At 50.0% G+C, this 25,014-nt stretch overlaps 1 protein-coding gene across 3 annotated transcripts in view; it reads right to left on the bottom strand.

The window, feature by feature from the left end:
* Nucleotides 1-11,404: 11,404 nt before the first annotated feature.
* The window catches only part of KLHL18 (kelch like family member 18), a 52,657-nt gene continuing 39,047 nt past the window's right edge, over nt 11,405-25,014 (bottom strand). For 2 of the 3 annotated variants that reach the window (XM_026500703.4, XM_026500705.4), the window contains exons 5-10: nt 23,268-23,428; nt 21,906-22,042; nt 20,350-20,587; nt 17,096-17,200; nt 15,500-15,611; nt 11,405-14,602 (exon numbers count right to left, since the gene is read on the bottom strand). In XM_026500703.4, coding sequence (XP_026356488.1) covers nt 14,216-14,602; nt 15,500-15,611; nt 17,096-17,200; nt 20,350-20,587; nt 21,906-22,042; nt 23,268-23,428 — 1,140 coding nt within the window. In that variant the 3' untranslated portion in view covers nt 11,405-14,215. The remainder of the gene's footprint in view (nt 14,603-15,499; nt 15,612-17,095; nt 17,201-20,349; nt 20,588-21,905; nt 22,043-23,267; nt 23,429-25,014) is intronic. The other variant, XM_026500704.4, reaches the window with a different exon arrangement.

Below are 25,014 nucleotides of genomic sequence, written 5' to 3'. Positions count from 1 at the left end.
CACACAAGGCCTGGGAAAACGGGCCTGTCACGCTGTCCCCTGCAAGGGGGATGGGGGGTGGGGGCTAGAGGATCAGTTGCAGGTCCTGCTGGGGGCCACGCAGCTGCATGTGCACAGCCCCCGAGGCAACTCCGAGGCTCCAAACGGCTTTCTTAGCCTGGCAGCTTCGGAGAGTTTCCAGGCCCACAGAAGCAAGATTAAGAAGGAAGAGTTCAGGGGCACCTGGGTGGCTCAGTTGTTAAGCATCTGCCTTCAGCTCAGGGTGTGATCCCAGAGTCCTGGGATGGAGCCCCGCATCGGGCTCCTCTGCTGGGACACTGCTTCTTCCTCTCCCACTCCCCCTGCTTGTGTTCCCTCTCTCGCTGGCTGTCTCTCTCTCTCTGTCAAATAAATAAAATAAAATCTTAAAAAAAAAAAAGAAGGAAGAGTTCACTGGGTTTGGGAGTGGGAGCGCAATGGGTGAACAGCCTCTAGGGTAACATTTAAATGGCTGTGGGAATCCAGTTCTACTCCTCCTACGTGCAGACACACACACACACACACACACACACACACACACAAATGTGAGTTTTACTTTTTAAGTTCTATAACATGTTACAGAACCAGTGGATGGAATATTGTGCAGCCTTTAAAATAAACTTGAAGACAATGTTACATCAAGGAAAATGCTTGTGTTAGAATACGTAAAGCCTTTGTGAGCCTGGTTAAAGAAGAGAGAGGGCAAAACAGGTTCATGCAACACGGGAGGGGAAGAGCCACAGACACCCAGACACCGGAGTGATGGAATTTAAGAGTTTACGACTACTTGCAAAAAAAAAAAAAAAAAAAGTTTATGAGTATTTGCAACTCTACCGCAGAGAATGAAAAGTTGGAGGAAGTGAACAATTTCCTAGCTAAATATGAATGATCAACATTGACCTGGGACGGGGGTGGGGGATGTGAAGAGGCCAATTTTCTCACAAGAGCCTGGCAAGGTGATTAGAGTTCCAGGACCAGATGACCCACAGCTGAGATTGACCTGGGCTAGAGAGGGGGCTGCTCAGTGCCCACAAGAGTCCCCAGAGGAGTCCCCTTAAAATACAGATTCCCGTCTGGAAGGCTGGGTGAGCGCCGGGGATCTGCTTCTGCAGCTAGTGCTCAGGTGACGCTGATGCCGCTGGGCTGCACTTGGAGCGGCAAGGCTTTGAAGGACATTATTCTGAAGTTATTTAAACTTTGTTAATATGGACGTTCTCTGACTCAACGATGGTTCAACTTCCGATTTTCCTCGACAATGGTGCAAAAGCAAGAGGCGTTAGTAGAAGCCATACTTGGAATTTTGCGTTAGCATTTTCCCCTGGGCTAGTGACCTGCAGTGCGACCCTCTCTCCTGATGCGAGGCGGTGGTAGCAGCCGTGTGATCACGGGGGTGAACAACTCACCCACTTACAACCCTTCTGCACCATAGAACCAGGCTGATTTTCACTTTCAGTACAGTGCTCAGTAAATTACATGAGCTGTTTGATGCTTTGTTATAAAATACACTTGGTGTTGGATGATTCTGCCTAACTGTAGGCTACTGTTAAGTGTTCTGAGCACGTCCAAGCTGGGCCAGGCTAGGCTGTGATGCACAGGTTAGGTGGTATATGAAATGCATTTTCAACTTACAATATTTTCAGCTTATGATGGGCTTCTCAGGACATGATCCCCTACAGATCTTCCTGTAGGTTATGTAAAATATACACAAATGACATCTATCTATCTGTCATAGTTATTTAATTCAAAATCAAGGGAAAAAATGGAAAGCTCCTCAATTCATTTTATTAGTCTCAGAATACACTTCAAACTAAACCTAAAGATAGTATAAAAAATCATTTATGCAGCAATTCTCCAGAGACTATTGGCAATTAATGATAACAGTAATGTTGGTAATAGTGTCTGTTGTCCTGCCTTCCTTGGGATCTGAAATCCGGTGTCCTTCACCCAGGCTGTTATACGAAAAGACACAAAGCCAAATCCCTTCTGATCCTAAAATGCCCAGTTTAGGCTTCCTCTACATTTTTGCTGGTTAAATCCAACCAAATTAGAGCCCAATCTATAAGAAGCTCCAAAAGGACTGTCTGATCAGTTTGTTTGCTGCTTTATTTCCATAACTAAAATTCAGTGCTTGTTAATTAAAAATAAGTCCTGAACAAATCAAAAGATTTAATATCATGAATAATTCCGTTTTCTCAAAATACATAATATATTAGAATTCATTAGGATCCTAACAGGGTTTGTGTGTTTTTGAAGGGAACAATCTTAAAATTCACTTGTGACAATCAACGTCCCAGAATAGCTAAGACAATTGGGAAAAGGAACAATGAGTTGGGACAAAGTGACTGTGGTCCAGAAAGGGGGAAGAAGGGCGGGAGGGAACCTGGAAGCAGGTTGCTGTATGTATGAGGGCTGGGTGATGATGACGGCAGCGCACGTCAGTGGGAAAGGATAGTTTTCTCTTTTAAAAAGATTTTATTTATTTATTTAAGAGAGGGAGAGAGCGAGAGCGAGAGAGAGCGCAGGCAGGGTGAAGGGCAGAGGGAGAAGCTAGCTCCCCGCTCAGCAGGGAGCCTGATGCGGGGCTCAATCCTGGGACTCTGGGATCATGAACTGAGCCGAAGGCAGACGCTTAACCAACTGAGCCACCCAGGCGCCCCAGAAAAGGACAGTTTTCAAACGAGGCTGGCCTAACTGGAGGAAAACATGTAACATCTATTAATAATTCCAGCTGGATTAAAGACACAGGTGTAAAAAATACAACATCTTTTGAGAAAACCAAGTGGCCAAAATGTGGGAACGAAGAGGACACCAGGAAAGGCAAGGGGAACAACGGAATAAATAGTGGGACAAGTACACAGGGTAGATTAGAGCTTTGGCAGAAGGTGTGGGGAAAAGAAGATACAAAAATTATGTATAGTAGAGTCCATTTTCTGTAAAACGGACAAAAACTCCCAAATATGGACCCGCAGATGAGCACAGATGGTTTCTACGAATATGGAGAAAAACAGAGAAGAAAATTCACGGGTGTTAGCATGGGTCTTTGTAGGGGGAGCTGCTGATGTAAGCGGTAGGAGAATGAGGGGGAGTCAAGCAGAAAAGGAAAAGACTGGGAGCTTCACTGGAGCAAAGCCTAACTCTGAGGCACGCTTCTCCTTTGTGTGAAATAGGAAGGGGGACGTATGAGGTGATCAGAGGCATAAAGAAATCGAACACTTCAAAACAGCAACAATCTTGAGAACCACGTAACATTGAGGAAAGTGTTTGTGTCAAAGGGCAAAAGCAGGACCCCAAAGTTTACTTACACGGGAGGACACAGCTGGCCCCAGCCCGGGAGCTGCGGAGCTGGGCTTGTCCCCATGTGATGGAGACCACAATGCCCTGAGAGCCCATGGGCCCCCTTACCGTGCCGGCCTGAAGCCCACCCCATGGTTCCAGAGCCCCAGAGGAGACAGCCGACCTTCGGGGACTCAGAAGCTGTAGTGAGAATCAGTGTTTTCTGTTGTGTTTTGTTTGTTTGAGAATCAGTGTTCTGTTACCTTAAAGAAAAACAAAATAGGGGCACCTGCGTGGCTCAGTCGGTTAAGCATCTGACTCTTGGTTTTGGATTGGGTCATGATCTCAAGGTTGTGAGACTGAGCCCCATCCCAAGTCCGGCTCCACTTGGGCGAGGAGTCTGCTTAAGGAGTCTCTCCCTCTGCCCCTCCCCACACTCACACTCCCTCTAAAATAAGATAAATCCTGAAAAACAAAACAGCTTTATTGAGCTATAACGGACATACAATAACTTGCACGTATGATTTCAAAGTGTACATTTAGGTACGTCTGACATAGTATACGCCCTGCAAACCATCACTAAAATCAAAACCGTACACACGTCCACCATCCCACAGCCTCCTCACACTCTGTTAGAACCCCCGCCTCGTCCCTAACCTCCTCCTCCCCATCCTGCTGCTCCATAGATTTGTTTGCAATTTCCAGGGTTTTAGAGACACGGAGGCTCCTCTAGATGGGGTGTTTGTGTCCCCTCAAAATGTGTCTGGTGCAACCCTAACCCCTATACCGATGGTATGTGGAGGTGGAGCCTTTGGGAGGTGATTAGGTCATGAGGGTGGCATCCTCATCAATGGCATTCGTGCCTTTATAAGAGATGGAGAGCTCCCCCGCCGCTCCCGCCGTGTGAGGGCACACGCAGCAAGAGGTTAGCCGTCTGCGACCCAGCAAGCAGGACGCCACTCGACACTGAATCCGCCGGTCCCTCAATGTTGGACTTCCCAGCCTCCGCAACCGTGCGAAATGAATTTATGTTGTTTATAAGCTACCCAGTTGACTGCATTTTGTGACAGCAGCCCGAAAGGACTAAGACAGAATCACACGGCATACATTCTTCTCACGTCTGGCTTCTCTCACTAAGCATTAAGATGTTGAGATTCATTCATGTTGTATCAACAGTTCAGTCCTTTCCTTGCCAAGTATGGATGGGTCACAATTTATCTGTCTACCTGTTGACTTTTTTGTTTGCCACTTATTACTGAGTGATCTTGGGGAGGTCTCCTCCCCTCTCACCCCGAGTTTGCTCATCTATAAAATGGGGATATTCCTGCTGTCTCTTTGGGAGGATCCAACAAGACTTGTCAGACAAATACTCTATAAAGAACCAAGGAGAGCTCGGCTTGGGCTGGAGGAGCTAAGTGTCCTTGACCCTCCATCCCCAGGGACCACACATCTTATCTGTTAGAGGAGCTGTGTCTGAACGGTCCCCTAAACCATGTCAACAGAGCAGGGCCTGAGGCCCTGGGGAACCCCTGGAGGGGTCTGAGCCGAGTAGTGACAAGATGTGATTTATAGCTTTATGATTTCACTCTGGCCGCTGTGCTGCCCGTAGACTACAGGGAGGTCAAGGTGGAAGCAGGGCGACCAGTAAGGAAGCCATCATAGCAATCCACGGTTCTAAGGATGTGCTTGCGGATGGTGTGGACTGTTGTGGAGGCGGAGGACAGACCTGGACTCTGGAGGGAGAGTCAACAGAACAAGGTCATGGCTTGGCTGATGGAGAAGAAAAAGATGAACGACTCTCATCCTTTCCCCAATCCAAAACCCACTACGAGGTTCCTGAGTGAGGAATTGGGAAGACGAGAGATGCACTATGAAGAGGGGGAAAACGAGTGGGTGAATGGTTGAGGCTCCGAAGTGCACATGGTCATACTGGGACACAGCCAAGGGCATATGGGAATCTGCGCCAGTCCAGAGATGACTCCAGGTGCCTTCCTCACACACGGGAAAGGGCACTATCAGCTGGGGAGAGTGTGTGGGATGGAATCAGGGCCTAGGACAGAGCTCTGAGGCCTCTCACATTTGGAAGTTAGAAAGAGGCAGAGGTGGGCAGTACAAGAGTAGAGGACAGAGAGGATCTTTGAGACAAAGAGGTGGGAGCATCAGCAGAGAAGGGAGAGAGGGTCTCAATCCCTGCTGAAGGGGCAAGAATTCCCCTAACCACAGGTGTCCAACCCCCTAAGAGAAGCAGATGCCCACCACAGGGGGTCACCCAGGCAAGTGAAGAAGTCGAATTAAAAATTTCAAGTCCTCCCTCAAATAAAAGGCCCAGATGCCTTCACTGGTGAGTTCTATCAAATATGTATTTTTAAGATTTTATTTATTTTACGGAGAGAGAGCATGAGCAGGAGGGGCAGAAAGAGAGGAAGAAAGACTCTCAAGCAGAGTCCGAGTAGAGTGCAGAGCCTGAAATGAGGCTCGATCTCACGACCCTGAGGTCGTGGCCTGAGCCAAAGCCAAGAGTCAGATGCTTAGCCAACTGAGCCAACCAGGCACCCCAGTTCTATCAAATATTTTAGAAATAATACCAATCCTTCACAAACTCTTTCAGAAACAGAGCTGTAGGAAATACTTCACTCCTATGAAGGCAGTATTACCAGCCAAAGATATCATGAGAAAAGAAAACTGCAGAAAACATCTCTAGTGAACATAGACACAAAAATACTTCACAAAATATTAGCAAGCCACATCCGACAGCATAGGATTATAAAACCATGGCTGAGTGCGATTTACCCCAGGAATGTAATGCTCGATCAACACCTTGAAAATCAGTGTTATATGCCATATTAATGGGTTAAAGGACAAAAACCACATGATCATTGTAATAGATGCAGGAAAATCATCTGATGGAATCTAATGCCCACTCATGACAAAAACTTTCAACAAACTAAGAATAGAATAAAACTTCCTTTGCTTGAAAAATAGCCACTGAAAGGGGCACCTGGGTAGCTCAGTTCATGATCCCAGGGTCCTGGGATTGAGGCCCACCTCGGACTCCCTGCTCAGAGGGGAGCCTGCTTCTCCCTCCCCACTTGCTGCTCCCCCTGCTTGTAGTTTCTCACTCTCTCTGTGTCAAATAAATAAGTAAATAAAATCTTAAAAAAAAAAAAAAGGAAAGGAAAAAAGTCACTGGTGAAAATACCACAGATTTGGGGGGCCTGAGTGGCTCAGTTGGTTAAGCATATGACCTCAGCTCAGATCATGACCTAAGGGTCCTGGGATTGAGCCCCGCCTCAGGCTCTCTGTTCAGCGGGGAGTCTTGCTTCTCTCTTTCCCTCTGCACCTGCCCCCCCATGTGCGCTCTAATTAGTAAATAAGTAAATAAGTAAATAAATAAATAAATAAAATCTTAATTAAAAAATCCACACCTTAACATATTTAATGGTAAAGGACTGAATGTTTTCCTCCCTAAGACTGAGAACAAGGCAAGGATGTTCATTTTTGCCACTTGTACACAACACTGTATTGGAGGTTCTAGCTGGGCAATAAGCAGGAAAAAGTTAAAGGCATCCAGACTGGAAAGGAAAAAGTAAACTACCTTTATTAACAAATGATATACATATATTCCCAAAGACTATACATTTTTTAAAAAAGATTTTATTTATTTGACAGAGAGAGAGAGACGCAGCGAGAGAGGGAACACAAGCAGGGGGAGTGGGAGAGGGAGAAGCAGGCTTCCCGCTGAGCAGGGAGCCTGATGCGGGGCTCAAACCAGGGACTCCGGGACCATGACCTGAGCCGAAGGCAGACGCTTAACGACTGAGCCACCCAGGTGGCCCAAGAATATACATTTTTTAAAGGTAAAAACTAATCAGTTTAGCAAGGTTTCAGGATATAAGATCAATATAAAAAAGTAATTTCTAAATAACTAACACCAAAAAACCCCTGAAAATAAAGAAAGCAATTCCACTGACAATAGAATAAAAGATAAAAATATGTAGGAACATTTTAACAAAAGAAGTACAAGAGCATACACTGAAAATGACAAAATATTGCTGAGAGAAATCAAGGAAGAGCTACACAAATGACAAACATGCTATGTTCATGGATTAGAAGACTTCGTACTGTCAGGATGGCTGTTCTCCTCAAATTCATCTAGTAAAACCCCAAAGGCTTTTCTGTAGAAATAGATGAGTTGATCATAAAAGGTATGAGAGGGGCGCCTGGGTGGCACAGCGGTTAAGCGTCTGCCTTCGGCTCAGGGCGTGATCCCGGTGTTGTGGGATCGAGCCCCACATCAGGCTCCTCCGCTATGAGCCTGCTTCTTCCTCTCCCGCTCTTCCTGCTTGTGTTCCCTCTCTCGCTGGCTGTCTCTATCTCTGTCAAAAAAAAAAAAAAAAAAAAAAAAAAATCTTAAGAAAAAAAAAAAAAAGAAAAGAAAAGGTATGAGAATGCAAAGTACCTAAAATAGTCAAAAGAATTTTGAAAGGAACAAGGTTCAGGACTTACATTATCCAATTTTAAGGCTTACTTTAAAGCTGAAGAGATCAATACCATACAATCAGTGTGGTATCGGCTCATGCACAAGCACAGAAGATCAATGGAACAGAACAGAGAAGCTAGAAATAAACCCTTCTATTTACAGTCAACTGATTTCAACAAAGATGCCAAAGCGATTCAATGGAGGAACAGTCTTTACAACAAGTGTGCTGAGACAAATGGATATCCACACACACACAAAAATGGGATTTTTAAAAAGAGATTTATTTACTTTAGAGCGAAAGAAAGAGAGAGAACAAGCAGGAAGAGGGGCAGAGGGAGAGAGAGAATCTCAAGCAGACCCCCAGCTAAGCGCAGAGCCCAACAATGAGTTTGATCTCAGGATGCTGAGATCAGGCCCTGAGCTGGATCAAGAGTCGGATGCTCAACTGACTGAGCCACCCAGGTGCCCCTTGAGTTAATTTTTAAAAATTCATTTTTGGGGGGTGCCTGGGTGGCTCAGTCGGTTAAGTGTCTGCCTTTGGGTCGGGTCATGATCTCAGTGGGGAGCCTGCTTCTCCCTCTCCCTCTGCTGCTCCCCTTGCTTGTGCTCTCTCACGCTCTGTCAAATAAATAAATAAATAAATAAAATCTTTAAAAGTTAACTCAGATGGATCATACACCTACATAAGAGCTAAACCATAAAACTTCAAGAAGAATTCCTTCGTGATCTTTGCTTATGCAAAAAGTTCTTAAGACATGATTCCAAAAACATAATCCATAAAACAAATAATTGATAAGCCAAACTTCGTCAAAGTTAAAAACTTGCACAATTCAAAAGACGCACACCACTGACAAAATGAAAAGACACCGTATACCGGGAGAAAATATTTACAAGTCCTATATCTGATAAAGGACTGGTATCCAGAAAACGTGAAGAATTCTCACAGTTCATTCATAAGACACATGACCCCATTTAAAAATGGGCCAGATCTGAATCACCGTTTCACCAAAGAGATAGCGAACAAGGACATGAAAAGATGCTCCAAATCTTTAGTGGTCAGGAAAACGCAAAGCAAACCTTCAGGGAGATGCCACTTCACATCCCCTAGAACGGCTCTCATTGAAGAGAGACAACTCTAAGAGTCGGCAAGGCTGTGCAGCAACCGAACGCTCACACGCTGCTGATGGGAACGTAGCAGAATGGTACGGCTACTGGAGAAGCTCATGCGTTTTGTAAAAAGCTGAACACTTACCATGTGACTGCCACCTTCCAGGAATCCACTCCAGAGGAATGAAGATGTACGCCCACAAAGACTTGCACATTGCAGCAGGATTATTTGTAACAGCTGCAAACTGGAAACAACTTAAATATTCATCAATTAGTGAAAACAAAATGGATAAACAGAACGTGGCATATCCATGCAGTGGAACATTATCCAGGAACAATAAAGACATGAGCTGATCCATGCTGCAGCCTAGATGAACCTCAAGAACAGTCTAGAGCAGCCAGACACAAAAGACCACATTTTGTATGATTCCATTTATAGGAAATGTCCAGTATAGGCAAATCTAGAGAGACAGGAAGCGGTTGCCCGAGGATGAGGGTGGGAGTGGGGATTAACTGCACACCGGCATGAGGGAGCTTCTGAAAATGATAAAAATAGTCTAGGATGGGACACTGGCCATGGTTGCAGAATTCTATTTACCAAAAATCCTTGAGCACTTAAAATGGCTGACTGTTAAGGTGCATAATGCAAATTATGCCTCAGTGAAACTATTAAAAAATCAGTGATGTGAAATGGAGGAAGAGCAGAGAAGTACGAGCAGGCAACCTTCGCATCTGATATACCCGAGCGTCCTCAAGTTCAAGTAACATAGTTGTTACGCCTCCTCTACGTGCCTGGCGCTGGGTACGCGACAAAAGACACTATCTCCCGGGTGAGACAGGCAAACAGGCCGTTCCCTGGTGGGACACAGTGGGGACAAGCATAGAGATGGGGCACCGGGCTGACCAGAGATGCTTTCCTGCAGGAGTGACATCTAAACTGACACCTAGAAGGACTATTTCAAGGAGGCTGAGTGGGGACAAGTACCACGTCACAGTGGCTTTCTATGCCATGCTATGGAGTTTGGGTTTTTATCCTGAACTGCAAAGCTAGGAAAAGAGAATAGGGAACGGGAGCTCGGCTCTGTTAGAGAGAAAAATACCTGTGTACCGCCAGTGATGAAACTGGGAACAGCAAGTCTGGGCTAATCACTGTGAGAACGGAGAGATCCCCTTGTCAGTTTTCAGTCGTACAATGTTATGTCATCACGAGCAGGAGTAGAAAACAGTAGTGCTCCCCTTTGGGGTGAAGAGAAGAGGGCTCTGCTGTTGGTTGTGAACGGAGAGGAATCCATGGAACCACAACAGAAGGACATGGGAAGTCAAGCAGAGGAGTCTAGCTGAGTAAAGCTCACAGTCCACTCTTCACACATGGGCTCTTCGATTCTGAGCAGGAGGGTGTAGGTTACATGGAAAGAGCTGTTCCCACCTTAGAGGCAAATGACCTTTCTCCCACAGCACAGAGCCCATGGATAATCTGGCTTCCTCTGCTTCGGCACAAAGGTGCTTGCTTCTATAACGCGAGGCCTGTCAGTGCTGGGCGGAGGCCACCCCACACACCGGGCATGAGGCTGGATGGACCAGATGCTGCTCCCATCCTCTGGACTGAAGTACGGAAATCTGGTCCCAATTCTTGACAACACTACCGGTTAGCTGATGAATCAGTCAGCTGGCCCTTTTGAGGCTGGTTCCTTATACTAAAATGAGCCATGCTAACTACCCGGTGGGGATTCCTGAGAGTCCCTGGTGAGAATCAATAGTGTTTATGTTGAAACATGTGCTGGTGGGATGTTATGTGGGAGAGAAAAACCCTTCCAAAGACTTGAAAAATAAAGTTGCCTTTCAGGTAATAATCATCACCCAGTGGATAAGACTGACTGGAGCTGACTTCTGGAAAAGTGTGAATGAAGAGTTTCCTGACATCCACAACCACAGTAACCAGGGTGTAATCTCAGGAAGGCAGCCCTGGAATGTGGCTGTATTTGGAGAAGGAGAAACTAAACACAGGAGCCCAGTTCTCTCACATTTTGAGGAGCAGACAAACCACCGCGGGAATTCGCCTGCACCGGAGTGCCCGAGCTGCACCCCACCCGTGGGTCCCCGAGGAGGGCTCTATGAATGAATGTGTGGTTTAAGAATTTTCTAGTGACTTTTATGTACACCAAAGTTAAGCACCTCTGGCTCAGAGTTTTGAAAAGGAGCTGGACGTTTTGGTTCTAGACAGTCAGCAGGCCAGCCGCATTCCATCAGGGAACTTATACTCTCCGGCACCGATGAAGAGGGGAAATCCGAGACGAGTGCTGATTGGACAGCGGCAAGTACGCAACACGTGTATCTTTCACCCGAACCTGCTCTTAGAAAATACACACACACACCTCTCCAAAGACTGCTTTTGCTATACATCTGGCTCCTCTCTTATTTTCACAAGAATATTTTTACTCTGTCCAATGTATTTTTTCACTGAAAGGTAATAAAAAGATGATTTACTTCTAATATTTAAAAAATAAAACAAGAAAGGACAGGAAGATATTAGGAGTGTACTCTTTATTTCTCTTTGGTTTCTTAACACAAAAGACATGCGTTCTATAAATAAAAGGAAGTAAGATTTGCTGGGGGACAATAAATTGGGAGGGGGGTGGAAGGAGCAGAGCTGCTACCTACTCCCATCTCTGTGGCCGAGTCAAAAGGCTGGTCTTCAGCTCCCATCCTGGCTTCGATCTCAGGTGAAACCCAGAAGACAAGGCTCTGTGTGTTATCTGGGAAGGGGGAGGGCCCAAGGACAGCAAGTGCCACAGTCCTGTGCTCAGAGCTGGTCCACTGAGCACGACATCTCTCCCACCCGCTGGTTATACCCTTTTCACAGTATCCTTGGGAAAGGACTCTTCTCTTCACGGGGCTCCTGGAAAGGCTCCAACAGCAAAGAGCCAGCCCAGCCATTTGCAAACATCCCCTCAGACTGAGGAGCCAACTGCTGAAGAGTGTGAAAACGTTGGTGTTGGCTCGTTTGTGCTCAGAGCCCCCCCGGATCAAAACACTGACCTCAGGCACAGCAGTGTAACTTCCGCACCAGGAGGTGGGAGTGGACTTAGGAAGGTTACTATGAGAGCAGCAGATCGTGAGGGAAATGATCCATCAGCCTCAATGGCAAAATCTGTGCCACCATCCTGAAGACCTGGGAGGCCCACTCGTTAGCCCACTGACTGATCCTTAACCCCTCCACGACCTGGGCTGGCCAGGATTGCTTTGAGTTCACAGAAGGGCTTATGACAAGACGGGCACTGACACACTTCTAACAGGAAACACAGACCCACCACCTTCTGAGTCTACCTCTGTAGGCAAACTGAGAGGGAGTGAGGAATGCTGGGGCTCCACCATGAGCCCAGGCTATACTATGTCAGATTGTTGAGTCTTTTAAAATAAAAACATGATTTTCAAGTGCTTGTAGCAGAGGCCCAGCTCCTAAGTGGCAGGTAACAAAGGTACTTCTCTCTGGATACATGGCGATTGCACACTCGTAAACCTCGTGGTGCTGGGGTGGGAAAGACATCTCAGGCTCCACACTGTGCCCTTCTGAACACGCTTCCAGGTCACCCCAGGCAGGCAGCAAGGGACAGGAGACAAGCCAGGTGGAGAACGGGGCCCTAAGACCCAGTGTTGCATGAAAGGAACTGTATCCTCTTTTAGTCTGTACTGGAAGCATTTAGAAAACCAGATTTTGGCAGCAGCAGTTGAAGGACAGCTCCACTGCCCAGTGCACTGGTGACAGAAGTGTCCTCCTGTTCGGATCCCGCTGTGCGACATCAAGGTCCCATCCAGGGAGGAGGAGGAAGGAGCATGGAGTCTCTTCAAGAGGTCATTTGCTAAGATCAGAGGAAGAAATATAAAATCTGTTCTTTGCAGCAGCAAGAGATTCTTTCGGCCTTTAGTTCTCTGCCATAAAGTCAGCTTTGCTTGAATGTAAAGGCCCACCTTGCTGGTCATTCTGCCGGAGGCTGGAGGGAGGCCAGGCCCCTGGAATTGGCGAGGGGATGGAGAAGCAGTGGACTGGCAGGGTAGACGAGGTTACTGGACCAAGCCAGCCATGGCTGGTGGAAGGACCAAGTCCCTGGTTAGGTTCTAGAGGTACCAATGGTCAATGGACCCCAGAAGCATCACAATGACAAAAACGACCCAAGAATGATGGACGGGCAAGAATCTGGCCGGGCCTGCTCTTTCCTTGCTGGTCACATGAGGAGTGAAAGTGGGGGTGGGGAATCTGAGTGAGCGCTATGGTGGCCGTGGGAGGTAGCCACAGGGGCACCTGGAGCCTCCAGCGACCGGCTGGGAACTCCCGCCTAGCAGAGCGGCCGGCCATAATTCCGCCCACTCGCTAAGCCTACAGTTAAAAAAGTCCTCTGATGGTGGGTGTGAATACAAACCCCGTGAGCACCTTGCTAGAGGACCAGTCGAGAGTGCACTGATCCCGGACACGCGAGGGCTCAGAGGTGACCCCGAGTGCCGTGCGAGGCCTCAGGACTCTGGGACCCGAACGTGGGAGCGGACGCCGCCTTTCTCATGGTGGGCGGTTTTCCATTGAAACACGTATTCGCCTTTAGTGTCTTTTAAGGTTTTCTTCTCCCAAAGAATGTTCACTTAAAAAAAAAAATACTTTTCTTTCCAGTTTCTTTGTTTCAACTTCCTTCGGTTTAAGTATCTTTTTTTCTTCTTCTTCTTTACTCCTCAACAAGATGAAAAGACCTCACTGAAATCCCAAAACTTGACATAGGAAGAGCTTCTGTTCTCCCTGGTTACCCAGCAACGAGGACCGGGTCCTCTGTGCCCTCAGATGGAAGAGGGAGGTGCTTGTGTGCAAGCAGCACACTGCTGTGGCGGCACCACCACAGGCAACGAGGAGACCCCGAGTGCGTCCTTCCTCCCCCAGCCGCACCCCAGCTTCCAACAGGCTGGGCCACGCAGCCACCCCACTGCAAACTGGCCACAACAGGGCTGGAGAGCAGCAGGCAAGGAGGAGCATCAGACAGCAGGCCTTCTCCAAGTGGCAGGCGGGAGCTCGGCTTGGATGGAGCCTGCGTACGTGTGGACCAGCAAAGCAGTCCCATGTCACCAACTGCGGAACCCAGAGGGGCTCTACCCCACGTGGTGCACCTTGGTGCCCTAGGCTTGAAGGTCCCAAGGGCAGCGCGGTGAGGGAAGATGTAAGCACCTGGAAAAGCTGTACCTCCAGCGAGCTCACACGCACCCCATCTTCTGGTCTACCACTTCTCCCAAGAGGGCCTGTCCCTGGAAGGGAGTGCTAGTGTTTGTACCAGATCCCTACCCCACCACATCCCCCCCTCTGCCTTAGATGGTGAGGAGAGGGATACAGCCCACACCGACCCCTCCCTCGTGACATGCCATGGGGGCCATAAATGTCCAGCGGTCCGTCTCTGGGTCATACATCTCCACTGAGCTGAGGTTCGACTGTCCGTCATAGCCGCCCACGGCGTAGAGGCGCCCGCAGCTGGCCACCAGGGAGACTCGGCTCCGGCGTGTGTGCATGGGGACGATCAGGCACCACTGGTCCGCCACGGAGCTGTACATCTCCGCGATGCTGAGGAAGCCCGAGCCGTCGTAGCCCCCACAGACGAACATCTTGCTTCCCAGGGAGGCGGCTCCGTGGCGACAGCGCTTGTTGAGCATGCCGGCGGCTGGGTGCCAACTGGCCGTGTGGTGGTTGTAATGCTCCACCTGCAGCAGGGAGAGAGCCAGAGCTCGGTCCACCGGGGGCCCGCGGCGCACGGCGGCCCGCACGGAGTCCGATTCCAGCGAGCGGCCTGTGTGTGCGCTGGCTCTGATGCCCACTTTCCGCCGTGGCGCACCTGCTCTCGGGCTCATCGAGAGAGATCGCCGACTCGGACCCCTTCTGTTTTACGTCTCAGGAAACAAAAGCGTTGCCCGAGAATGCACTGCTATGCGGTGACAGAAGTGGGAGGAGAGCTGGGTCTCCTGAAATCTGTCCAGAGTGCCGCACTGACTGACGCCATGGATCTACCACTAGATGGCTGCTGAGGGCTTTTTTTAAAGAATAAATGCAATTTCAAACAAATTATCCAGAATACAACTATCTGCGAACTCGCACTGTCTGTAGTTGAGCTTGCTCTGGGCAGGGATTTTGCCGTGCAGTGCTCCACGGAGAACTGAGCAGGGAGGGGTGGGGGTGGCGTGTCTATACTCTACCCCTCCTAGGCGCACACTGGCTCCATTCTCAGAAGACTCCCAGAGCACGTGGCAGATGGCCTGAAACCTCACTAGATGACACTTTGCCCAGTTATGGCAAGGCTGAAGTTTCTTCCGAAGAACTGCCTTTCAAAATTATACTCAAAGGTGGGGGGGCACCTGGGTGGCTCAGTGGGTTAAGTGTCCGGCTCTTGATTTCGGCTTAGGTCATCATCTTGGGTTGTGAGATCGAGCCTTGCATTGGGCTCGACACTCAGCAGGGAGTCGGCTTCTCTCCTCCCTCTCCATTTGCCCCTCACCCCACTCGTGCTCTCTCTCTCTCCAAAATAAATAAATTTTTAAAAACAAAATTATTCTTCAAAGATGGAAGGAGCGAGTACCCCGAGCCCTGGGGGAGCCCAGACTCACACTGCTGAAGATCTGCAGACCGTCGTGGCCGCCCGACACATAGATCCTGCCCTCAAACACTGTCACCCCAGCAGCACTGCGACTTGAGCTCATTGGGGTCACTACTGTCCACCTGCAGGAAAGAGCCAGAGGGGAGCCATGAGATGCAGTGTGGTCATCCGCCCAGGACAGCTCAGAAGGGGTGGGGCCCACTGTGCAGTGTTCCTTATCCTGGACAATCTCCCCACCTCTGCAAGCACTCAAAACTAGCACATCCCACACAAGGCCCCTCTCTTACAGATGTGCTCCTGCCCGGTCCTGTGGACGGGCCACCTAGTTGTCCTACTCAGATTCAGTGTTTTCATGGCCTCTCTTCTCCCTCATCTTCAACATTCCTGTGGTCACCAAGTCCCCCTGGCCTGCCTTCTAGTCATTGCTTGTTCCCATCCCCACTACCGCTGCTCTAGCTCGGGCCTCCCCTAGGACAATCTGCCACAGCCTCCGTACAGGCGGCCTGGCTTTCAGACCCTGCCCATCCCAACCCCGTGCAGCACGCCCCTCGGGTGGCTCCTCACCGTTTCCTCCAAGGCAGTCCAAGTTCCCCATGTGGTTATTTCTCAGGCCTCATCTATTTCCACTTTCACCTCCTGCCATGTGCCACCCACGCTGGCTCCTCATCCACACTGAACACTTTCCTTCCTCTGGGCCTCTCCTCTTGCTGTCTCCCTGCCTACAATGCGCATCTCCCACTATCCGCGATGGGTCTCCTCTCAGAAGTCATCCCTGCCACCTGCCTCTCCCTGCCTGCCGTGGTAAATATGAAGGTGCTCCCTACTCTGCACCCAAGAGCTCTAGACAGAGACCCCCAGGACAGGCTGCCCACGATGTATCCGTGGCCCCAGCAGACCAGCTGCTACTTAAGGATCTCGGACACCCAGCTTGATACCCAGTAAAGTTGGTTCAGTGAATGGAATGTTGGCTGAAAAGCATTCTGGTGAATCCATTCAACGAACTGGCTTATGAGAAGATTCAAATACTGAAATGAAAAACTCGGGCTAACCTTGCCAGCTGTTTTCCAAAGAGTATTCCATATTCCACAAAATAAGATGGTGGTAGGCATTATATAAGATGAGATGCAACAGATTTCTTTACCGCAGAATTTTTCAGTCTTCCTGACGTTACTATGTTTTATGGAAATTAAGAACTCTGGTGGTACAGACACCAATGTCTTCCAAGCTTATCCGACCATGTAACATTTCTTGCCCCCTAAATCACATCCTACCCAAATCATACCTATCCTACTTTGGAAAGTGCTGTTCATTTATTTCTCATCCCCTTCCACCTGCATTTCCATTAAAAAGGGCTGATTTAACAAAGAGGTAGAGAGCATTAAATAAACAGCTCCAACTACCTAGACTATTTGTTTTTAAAATTTATTCAATCCTTCATTCACTGAACCAAAAGTTATTAAATACTTATAACATGCAAGGTACTATAGGGGCTGAGACGGCGAGTAAGATACTCTCCATCCTTGAGAAGCTTAAATAAAACACTGCCGTTCTCATTCTCATACTGTTTCACCAGTTCCAGTTTTCCCAGGGGAGCTGGAGTCCTTACTTGTCTGTCTCGGGTGAGTAGGTCTCCACAGAGCTGAGAGAAGAGTTGCCATCATAGCCCCCACAGACGTAGATCTGCCCATCCAGCACGACCGTCCCCATGGCACTGAAAAAGACAGAGCTGTCATGTAGACGGGCCTCTGACCTCCTGGGCCAGCCTTTCACGCTCCCTGGGAGATCTACCCCACCACCACTGCCTCTTTCTAGAGCAGAGCCAGGTCGCACGTGTGAGACGAAGTGTAAAACTGAGTGAAAGCAGCTGCCCCGCAGTGCCCTCTGCCAGGGTTCCCTCGGAGCCCCTCTCCGCCCTGGATGTGCCTCAAATGCTCATCTTCCACTTTGCTGTGCTCAAGGTCTCATTATGTTTAAGGCCCAGGTCAAAGTCCTCTCTTTCCCGCTCAAAAAGCTGTCCTGGACCCCTCACCAAGAATCAGTCCCTCCTGGCCCCACGCTCCCGGAGCAGCTTCTTTCTTACAGCACTTGTCATCGTTGTGGTCACTCATTCACCCTTCAGATCCCATGAGGCACTCAGGAGGCATGCCGTCCCGGGCCTAGATTCACAGTGCCGAGTGAGCCAAAGCTCCTGCCCATGGGAGCTCGTTCTGGCACCTGGGGTGCTAGGAAGCCACCTGTCACCTCTTAACAAGTGGGGACCTCTTGGAAGACAGGGGTCTTCCTGTGTGACTGACTGTGCTTCGTGTGGTGCTTTGTACGGGACAGGCCTTCAACATGGGTTTCTTGTGTTGGCCTGATTTTCCTATTTAATTCACTGTGAAGTTTGACAGTTGTCTTTTCATGACAGATGTGGCCCTGATGACCCCTATTTCGCCTCAGTGGGTGACATGCTCCCGTTGTGCACTAATGACACATGGGAGGTCCTCTACGCTTGCCATTTGCCCCCTCAGCACACCTGCCAAAGCAGCAGCACCATCTTCATGACACAGATGAGTAGCCATGGCTGGGGAGGTTGGGTCCTTCTCCAGGCTGCCTGATGACAGGCAGGCCTCGGATTTAAACGAGACGAGCCCACTCCCATGCTGCCCACCTTGCCCCCCTCTCCTCAGATCAAAGACTCAGTGGTCTGGCGTAATCAGACAATCTTCTGTTCTCCCCAACGCCTCATGAGAAATTAAACATGCGTACCAAGCTGCTCGAATCACTGTTTTCAAATCTGATGCTGGAGAAGATTCAAAATGAATCTGGGTGGCTGACAAACAGGAAAATAGAATATACCAGGCTTACTGCCACCTTTCAAATGAACACAGCAAACCAAACTGATCCACGCAATGTCCCTTCGAGGGCAGTATAACAGACCCCCTGAACTGGCCCAGAAGAGGAAAAGGACTTTTGCCTCAGGCAAGGATTGTGGGAAGACCACAAATTCACTAGACACGGTCACTATCCTTCCAGAAGTGGAGAGAAGTAACAACACGGGAGTTCAACAACAGTATGAGAGAGAAGAGGTGCCACAAAACTGAGTGAGGTTAACTATCAACTAAGCAGTAAAGGCCAGTGTGAAGAGGGAAGGCGACTGGCATGGTCCACCAGAGGAGGCACGGCCTGGAACACTGCAGGCTGAGGGGAAGGATGATGGCAGGAAGGAGCTTGTCACCACTGGCAGGACAGAGAGCCGTGTGGGATGGCAGGACAGAAGTGACTCAGAACATTTTTCGGCAGCCTGTAATTTCAAAGGGATGAAATGGAGCTGGGTCCATGCTACTAATAACAGGGCATTAACAACAGTGAGGGAAGGGGATGCCTGGAGGACTTTCCTCCCAGACAACTCTCCAGACTCTGTGACATCAAAGCAAGGAAGTTGCCCAGAGCAGACACCCAAGGAAGAACAACGGGTTGCAGTAAAAGCAAAAGGGGCACTCGTGGCTGGGGAAATGGAGCAATGAGTCATCCGAGGCCACAGAAGTTCTGTAAGGCACCCAAGGAGCAGAAAAGGGAAGCACTGAGGTAGGGAGAGGGGGAGGAAGGAATCACAAGAGTGTTAGCTCAGGGCCTCAGGAGGAGCAGATCGTGTACAAAGTTTTTTCTTTCCAAATGAACCTACTGTGACCCTCTGTGAATCTGGTCTTATTGGTACAAAGGCAGACTCCTTCCAGCTCGAGGCCACATGCTAACACCGCAGAACGTGGTATGTGTGCCTCCTGGCCTGACCCCACTTCTTCCTCATCACACAGGCAGCTGCTTGATCTTACACACAGAAAACCCAGAGCAGGGCCAGACAAAGGGGCCCATCAGGCAAATGCTTAGGCCACAAAATTGACAAAGCAGAAAGGCCCTCATTGCCCCAGTGGTTTTCAAACTGCACCTTTCAAAAACAATTCATGTAACTTTCCCCCTGAGGTTGGGCATCTGTCAAGAAAGCTCAATTCATGAGAGAGAAATGCAGAACTGTTCTGGTGATAGGGGTAGGGACTACTTCCTCTCCTGTCAGCCCCGGAAGAGAAAGCTGAGCGCCACCGCTGATCTTCTGAACAGAAGAACTTGTCCAGTGATCCCTCCCGCTCCAGAGCCTGGCTATGCACGTGCTCCACACACGCCTGATGGAAGGAAAGAGGCCACCTGCCCCTCCAGCACTAAGAAGGCTGAATGGACGCACCATTCGGATGCCCTCTAACTCTTCTTCACGAAGTCTGAGCAGGTAAGTGATGGAGGAGACAAGTATCTGGAGTGTGTTAAGAGACATAAACTTGGTCCACCTATATGCTCGCACCTGGCGGGGGTGAGGGGGGGACGACACTGAAGCAAAGTATGTTGCTATGGCTCATAGACTCCCAAGGTGGGAGAAGCATGTGTGTGGCAGAGATCCGGGCAGTGGGGGCGGGACACGGGAAAGACACCTCTCATGTCCTTTCATCACTAATAAAGTTAAATCCTCCTTATTCTTCAAGTTTCAACTTTAATCCCACCTCTTCCCTGAAATCTTCCAGACGTTTCCATCCAGTTTCTTTCCCTTCTGGAATCTTCCATATGTTTTCTGTCCTTATCTGACACTTAAATAACAATACAACTTCCACATGTCCATGTCTCGTCTCCCCAGGCTCCTCAAAGGACAAGGCAGGGATTTTACTTTTGAGCAGATGGGGCGAGCTCCTGGGAGGTGCTGGCAGTGGCTGGCCTGGCCACAGGAAATTCCCAGGCCAGCTTGTGTTTTATATTATCATGTGCCCCAGCTCGTGTAGCATGGCGCTGCCCAGATGCTCAGTGCGTACGCTCGGGCTGCACAAGTGGCTTCCAGAATACCTTCTCTTGCTATTCATGCTCCGCACTCTGGTCCACGTGTCCGTCTCTGGGTTGTAGACCTCCACAGTGCTCAGCCGTAGCTGGCCGTCATACCCCCCGATGGCATAGAGAAGCCCGTTCACCACGGCCACACCGACGCGGCTGCGGGCTGTTGTCATGGGATGGCACTTCTCCCAGCGATTGGCGATGGGGTCAAACACTTCCACCACATTCAGGGAATCACCTGCATAAAAATTTGCTACTCAAATTAAAACAAATGAGACCACGTGTTTAGATCACAGCTGTTGGGCATTGATTATCTGGAATGTTTGACTTGACTCTATCGGTTCTTCCCACAGAAATACTCAAGCCAGATGGGCCCACTAAGATGCTTCAGCTGTGCTAACCTCAAACCTAATTCTTCGGGAAAATCAGAATCAGACAGGAGGCATTTACTTTTTAGAGAGGACAGTTATAAACTGTAATGAGGTAGTCCACCTGCTTAAGGCCAAAGCTGAAGGGAAATGGACACACTCTTTCCCCAGGGCAGGAGGCATGCTCAGAGGGCATGGGCCCCTGCTGACTTTCACTTACTAGTGTGTGACCCTGGGCAAATTGTTTTGTATCTCCATCTTCTGTTCTCACACATGCCATAGAGATAATCTCTACGGCAGAGCTGTCATCAGGATTAAATGGCAGAATAGGCAAAGCACCTAGCATAATTCTACAACACGCTGAGTGCTCAGTAAATAGTAGTTATAGTAGCCAGGAATGAGGATTCCAACCCTACCATTTACAAAGTTTTTTTTTTTTTTGGCTCAAATAAAATAATCCCCCTCCCTGTTTTATTCCACTGTGGGGGCGCTTCACACCTACCACACTCCAGCGTTTACTAGCTGAGGACCTCCCTTTTCCAGGACACACAGTTAATAAAGCATATGGTACACAGAGTGGCACACACCTCTCATTAACCTTCAATTAAAGATGGAACTGCCCAGGACTGCCTACCACCTGCCCCCCTCCACAGGCCTGGAAAGACCCTGAGAAAAGGCCTGGCCTTCACGTGGGAGGTGACACCGTCCTTTGTCACTGTGCCGCAAAAATTCAGGAACCCACACTGCCCTCCCTGTGCCTGGCTCGCCTGAAAACTGGGCTGGATAAGAGCTGCCAAGAACATGCCGACTCGAAAGCATGTGTGCCTGGCACGGGAGGCAGCAGGTGGAGAGAAAGCAGTATTATGGGTAGTGGCAGGCCCTGCGTATTTGGAGAATTTTCCTTCTCACGGTGACAGACATACAGCTTAACCCCTGAGATCCATATGACCAAATGTGATTAGCCTGGTAACAGAGCTGGGTCTCTGACTGCATTCTCTCCAGGACTGGTAGTTAGCTCTGATATTCTGATTCAATGGTATTCATACCTGACATGCTTTCACTGCATAGCAGCTGCATCAAATCAAGAGGGACCAGGGTGGTGACACACAAAGGAGGGGAACCAGAGGACCAGGCTAGGTTGTTTGGTGCTTTTTCATCCACAAAGTCCAAGACAGGGCCCCGCAAAGGGGAGCTGCAAGATACCTGCTGAGTTGAGGCCCCCCACAGCATAGATAAGGCCCGTGATGGAAGTGCAGCAGCGAGGCCGAGTTCTGAAAGCCGGCAGGTGGGGCCGGCGCTCCGGCATGAGGTGATAGTCCTTTGCTTCGTCTACCAGGTCCCTGGAATAAGGTGCAGCATGTTACGACAGGAGGTATTCTCCCCATGAGGTCTGCATTTGTATTTCCGAGTCTGGCTGCCCCACCCCCAACTGGAGAGGAAACATGGGACAAGGAGCCTTCTGGAAGGTTTGGTCTTCAACCCAGGTGAGTCCAGGTGGAACCACACACAGCTACTGAAACATGCTCAAAATCGGAGGGGCAAGATGAGCAGAGTCCACCTCAGCTAGAGTAATCAGAATGAGGGTCATCTAATAGGCACACACCTGGCAGGAGAACAGGGTAGTGGCTGTAATAGCTGGTGCTGTGGAGGTCCAGCAAGCAGCCTGCATCCTGTCCCCACTGAGACCCAGCTCTTCCTTCCCATCCCTATGGCTCGCACCCTGCAACGCGCCATTTCTCACCCAGAGTGCGACAGCAGAAGCCCGCGGCTGCTGACGATTGCCCTGCCTCCAGTCCTGCCTCTCCATTCCACCCTCCACACTAGCTGTCAAAGAACCTTCGATAACTACCCCCTGCCCACAGAATGAAGTTCGAATTCAACAGCCCCCTTGAGACTGCTTGACATGGGGTCCCCCCTACCTGCAGCCACACCTCCACCCCCTCCTTCACACACCTTCACGCGGCTCGCACACAGCCACTGACTTCCTCTGAACTCGCTGTGACTATGACAAGCCAATTGGAGGACGGTGAACATTTTCCTTCACTGTTCTACTTTTATAATGATCCTCCCATACGGCTACTGCCTTCCTGGCTGTTTTGGGAGCTCCACTGTGCCACGTCATCACTGATTTCCCCAGGGCAAAAGTTTCCCATGCTGGTAAACATGCCCCCCCCCCCCCGTGCCCATCACTGTAGACGGGCCCAAATCCACCTGAGGCCAGTGCACTGACTCAGATTTACTGGAGAGGACGAGGAGCCCCAGGAGTCACCACTAAGTCCACTTCTGGAAATGCTAGGAAATCCTCAGTGAGCATAGGGGAGGAAGCCCCTTCTGCCTCGATGTTCCCTCATGGCACATTTCTTTGCCCAAGGGGTCAGACTCAGGCTCTTCTAGGCCTAGACACAAAACAGATCAATCTGTGTGCCGTGAATTAGGACTGAGCACTCCGAATCCTTCGTCCCGCGAACTAGAACACAAACAGCCTAGGTGGCCAAGTTCTCTTCTCTGCCTGGACCCCCCCCGCCGCCCCCCGGCAGCGCCTTGAGCAGGCCGGCCCTCGCTCACCTGCATTTGTGGCAGCAACGCACCAGGTCATCCTGCTGCACGCGGTCTGATAGGAACTGCGGCCGGCAGAGGGGCAGGCGGATGTGGGACAGCAGCTCAGGCAGGCAGGGCCCCCTCTGCTCCCGGTCATATCTGACCCAGGCCAATGCAGCTTCAAAGACCTGCCATGGCACAGAGCGCAAGCTGTGTAGTCACTCCTCGCTCCCAGGCGCCATGTCCCCGGGCCCCCCAGTCTCAATCCCTCCACTCCCTACACTGAGGCAGTCCCTTGGGCCCATCCAGCTTTCCTCCTACTTGTCTCCTGAGGTCACTGCTTTCTGCTTCCTCAATCTGCCCCATTTGGCCCAGCCTCTTGAAAGGCAAGCCTCAGTGACCGTAACAGCTTCCCGGCTTTCATTACGTCCTGCTAATAAAAAGCTGCCAGTGGTTCCGTACTCCTTTCTGCAGCTCACCACACTGCCTGCTCGTCTTCCCTCCTTGGCCCCCTCCACCCTCTGCTCTCCCAGGCTGGCCGGTTCTTTGTTCACACTGTCCCCTTCACGTCGGAAGCCCCTCATATCCTCCTCTTCATCTAAACCCGCCCTCCTTTTTAAGGCCTGGTTCCAGATCATGTTCTCTGGAGCTTTCCCTAAGGGCTCCAGCCACAAGGGTACGTCACTCTAAAACCCTGGATCCAGTGTATCACCGATAAGCGAGCTGTCCAGGTCATATTCATTAGTGGAAGAGCTCGGGACAGGGCTCGCTCTTGGGACCGGGCTCTTCCCTGCGCCTCACAGCACCCACACGGCCACACTCAGGCCCCCTTTCCTACTGCTCTTCAGACATTAGGGAAATGAGCTGAGTTGGGACTAAGCTCCCAACAGCTTGCCTCCAGGCGCCTGGGGCTCCTCCAGGTGAAGCAGGGCCTCATGGCAGGCCAGGTCCACACTGCAAACAGTCCAAGCTGCTCTGCCTGGGGCCTTGGTCAGGTTTCCCAGCCACCGAACTGGTGGAGGCCTTGCCGCAGAGGAGCTCCCGATGTCTGCAGGGCCAGGTCCGAGCATCTCACCCCTGCACTGCAGCCCTTTGCTGTCCAGCCCTGGCCACCCTCTGCTCCAAGTAACATTAATTCACGGTCCTCTGCAGATGTCTGCACCACACCTCTGCTGACCAAAGGGATCGCCCTTTGCTCCTCTCTGACTGCTAACATCTCGTGCTCCCGTTCATTCACACTCTTCTTGACCACCCCCACTAAAAGCTCTTCTTTGTCCTTCAAGGACCCTAATCATTCAAAGGCTTCCCCTCTTCCATCAGTTTCAGTCGGCCGGTGCTGACCACCGCCTCCGATCCCTTCCGCTCAGTAACTGATGCCAACGAGCCTTTGATGCTGCTCTCCTTCTCCCAACCCCCTGCTCAGGACCCCTCTGGCCTGGTTCCTCTCCGCCGTCTCACCCAGCATGGGCTCTGCGGGTTCTGAGGTGGGCGCCCCCAGTGCCCATGCTGTGCGCCTACCTCCCTTAATCACGCCCACCTGGAAAAATCTCTACCCTGGTGAGGTCCAGCTCTGTAAGTTCACCCCCACCTGCACCAGCATATGCAGCTGACAGAGTCCTTTCTTTTCTTTTTTAAAGTTTATCTATTCTTTTTAGTACTCTCTACACCCAACATGGGGCTCAGACTCACAACCCTGAGATCAAGAGTCACATACTCTGAGCCAGCCAGGTGCCCCCTGGCGGATCCATTCTAACTCTGTGGCTGCAAATTTCAT

Source organism: Ursus arctos, unplaced genomic scaffold (assembly GCF_023065955.2).
Source record: "Ursus arctos isolate Adak ecotype North America unplaced genomic scaffold, UrsArc2.0 scaffold_14, whole genome shotgun sequence".
In the NCBI taxonomy this organism is placed as follows: domain Eukaryota; kingdom Metazoa; phylum Chordata; class Mammalia; order Carnivora; family Ursidae; genus Ursus; species Ursus arctos.
The sequence above is the reverse complement of the archived record's forward strand: the minus strand, read 5'-3'. Positions and strand labels throughout refer to the sequence as shown.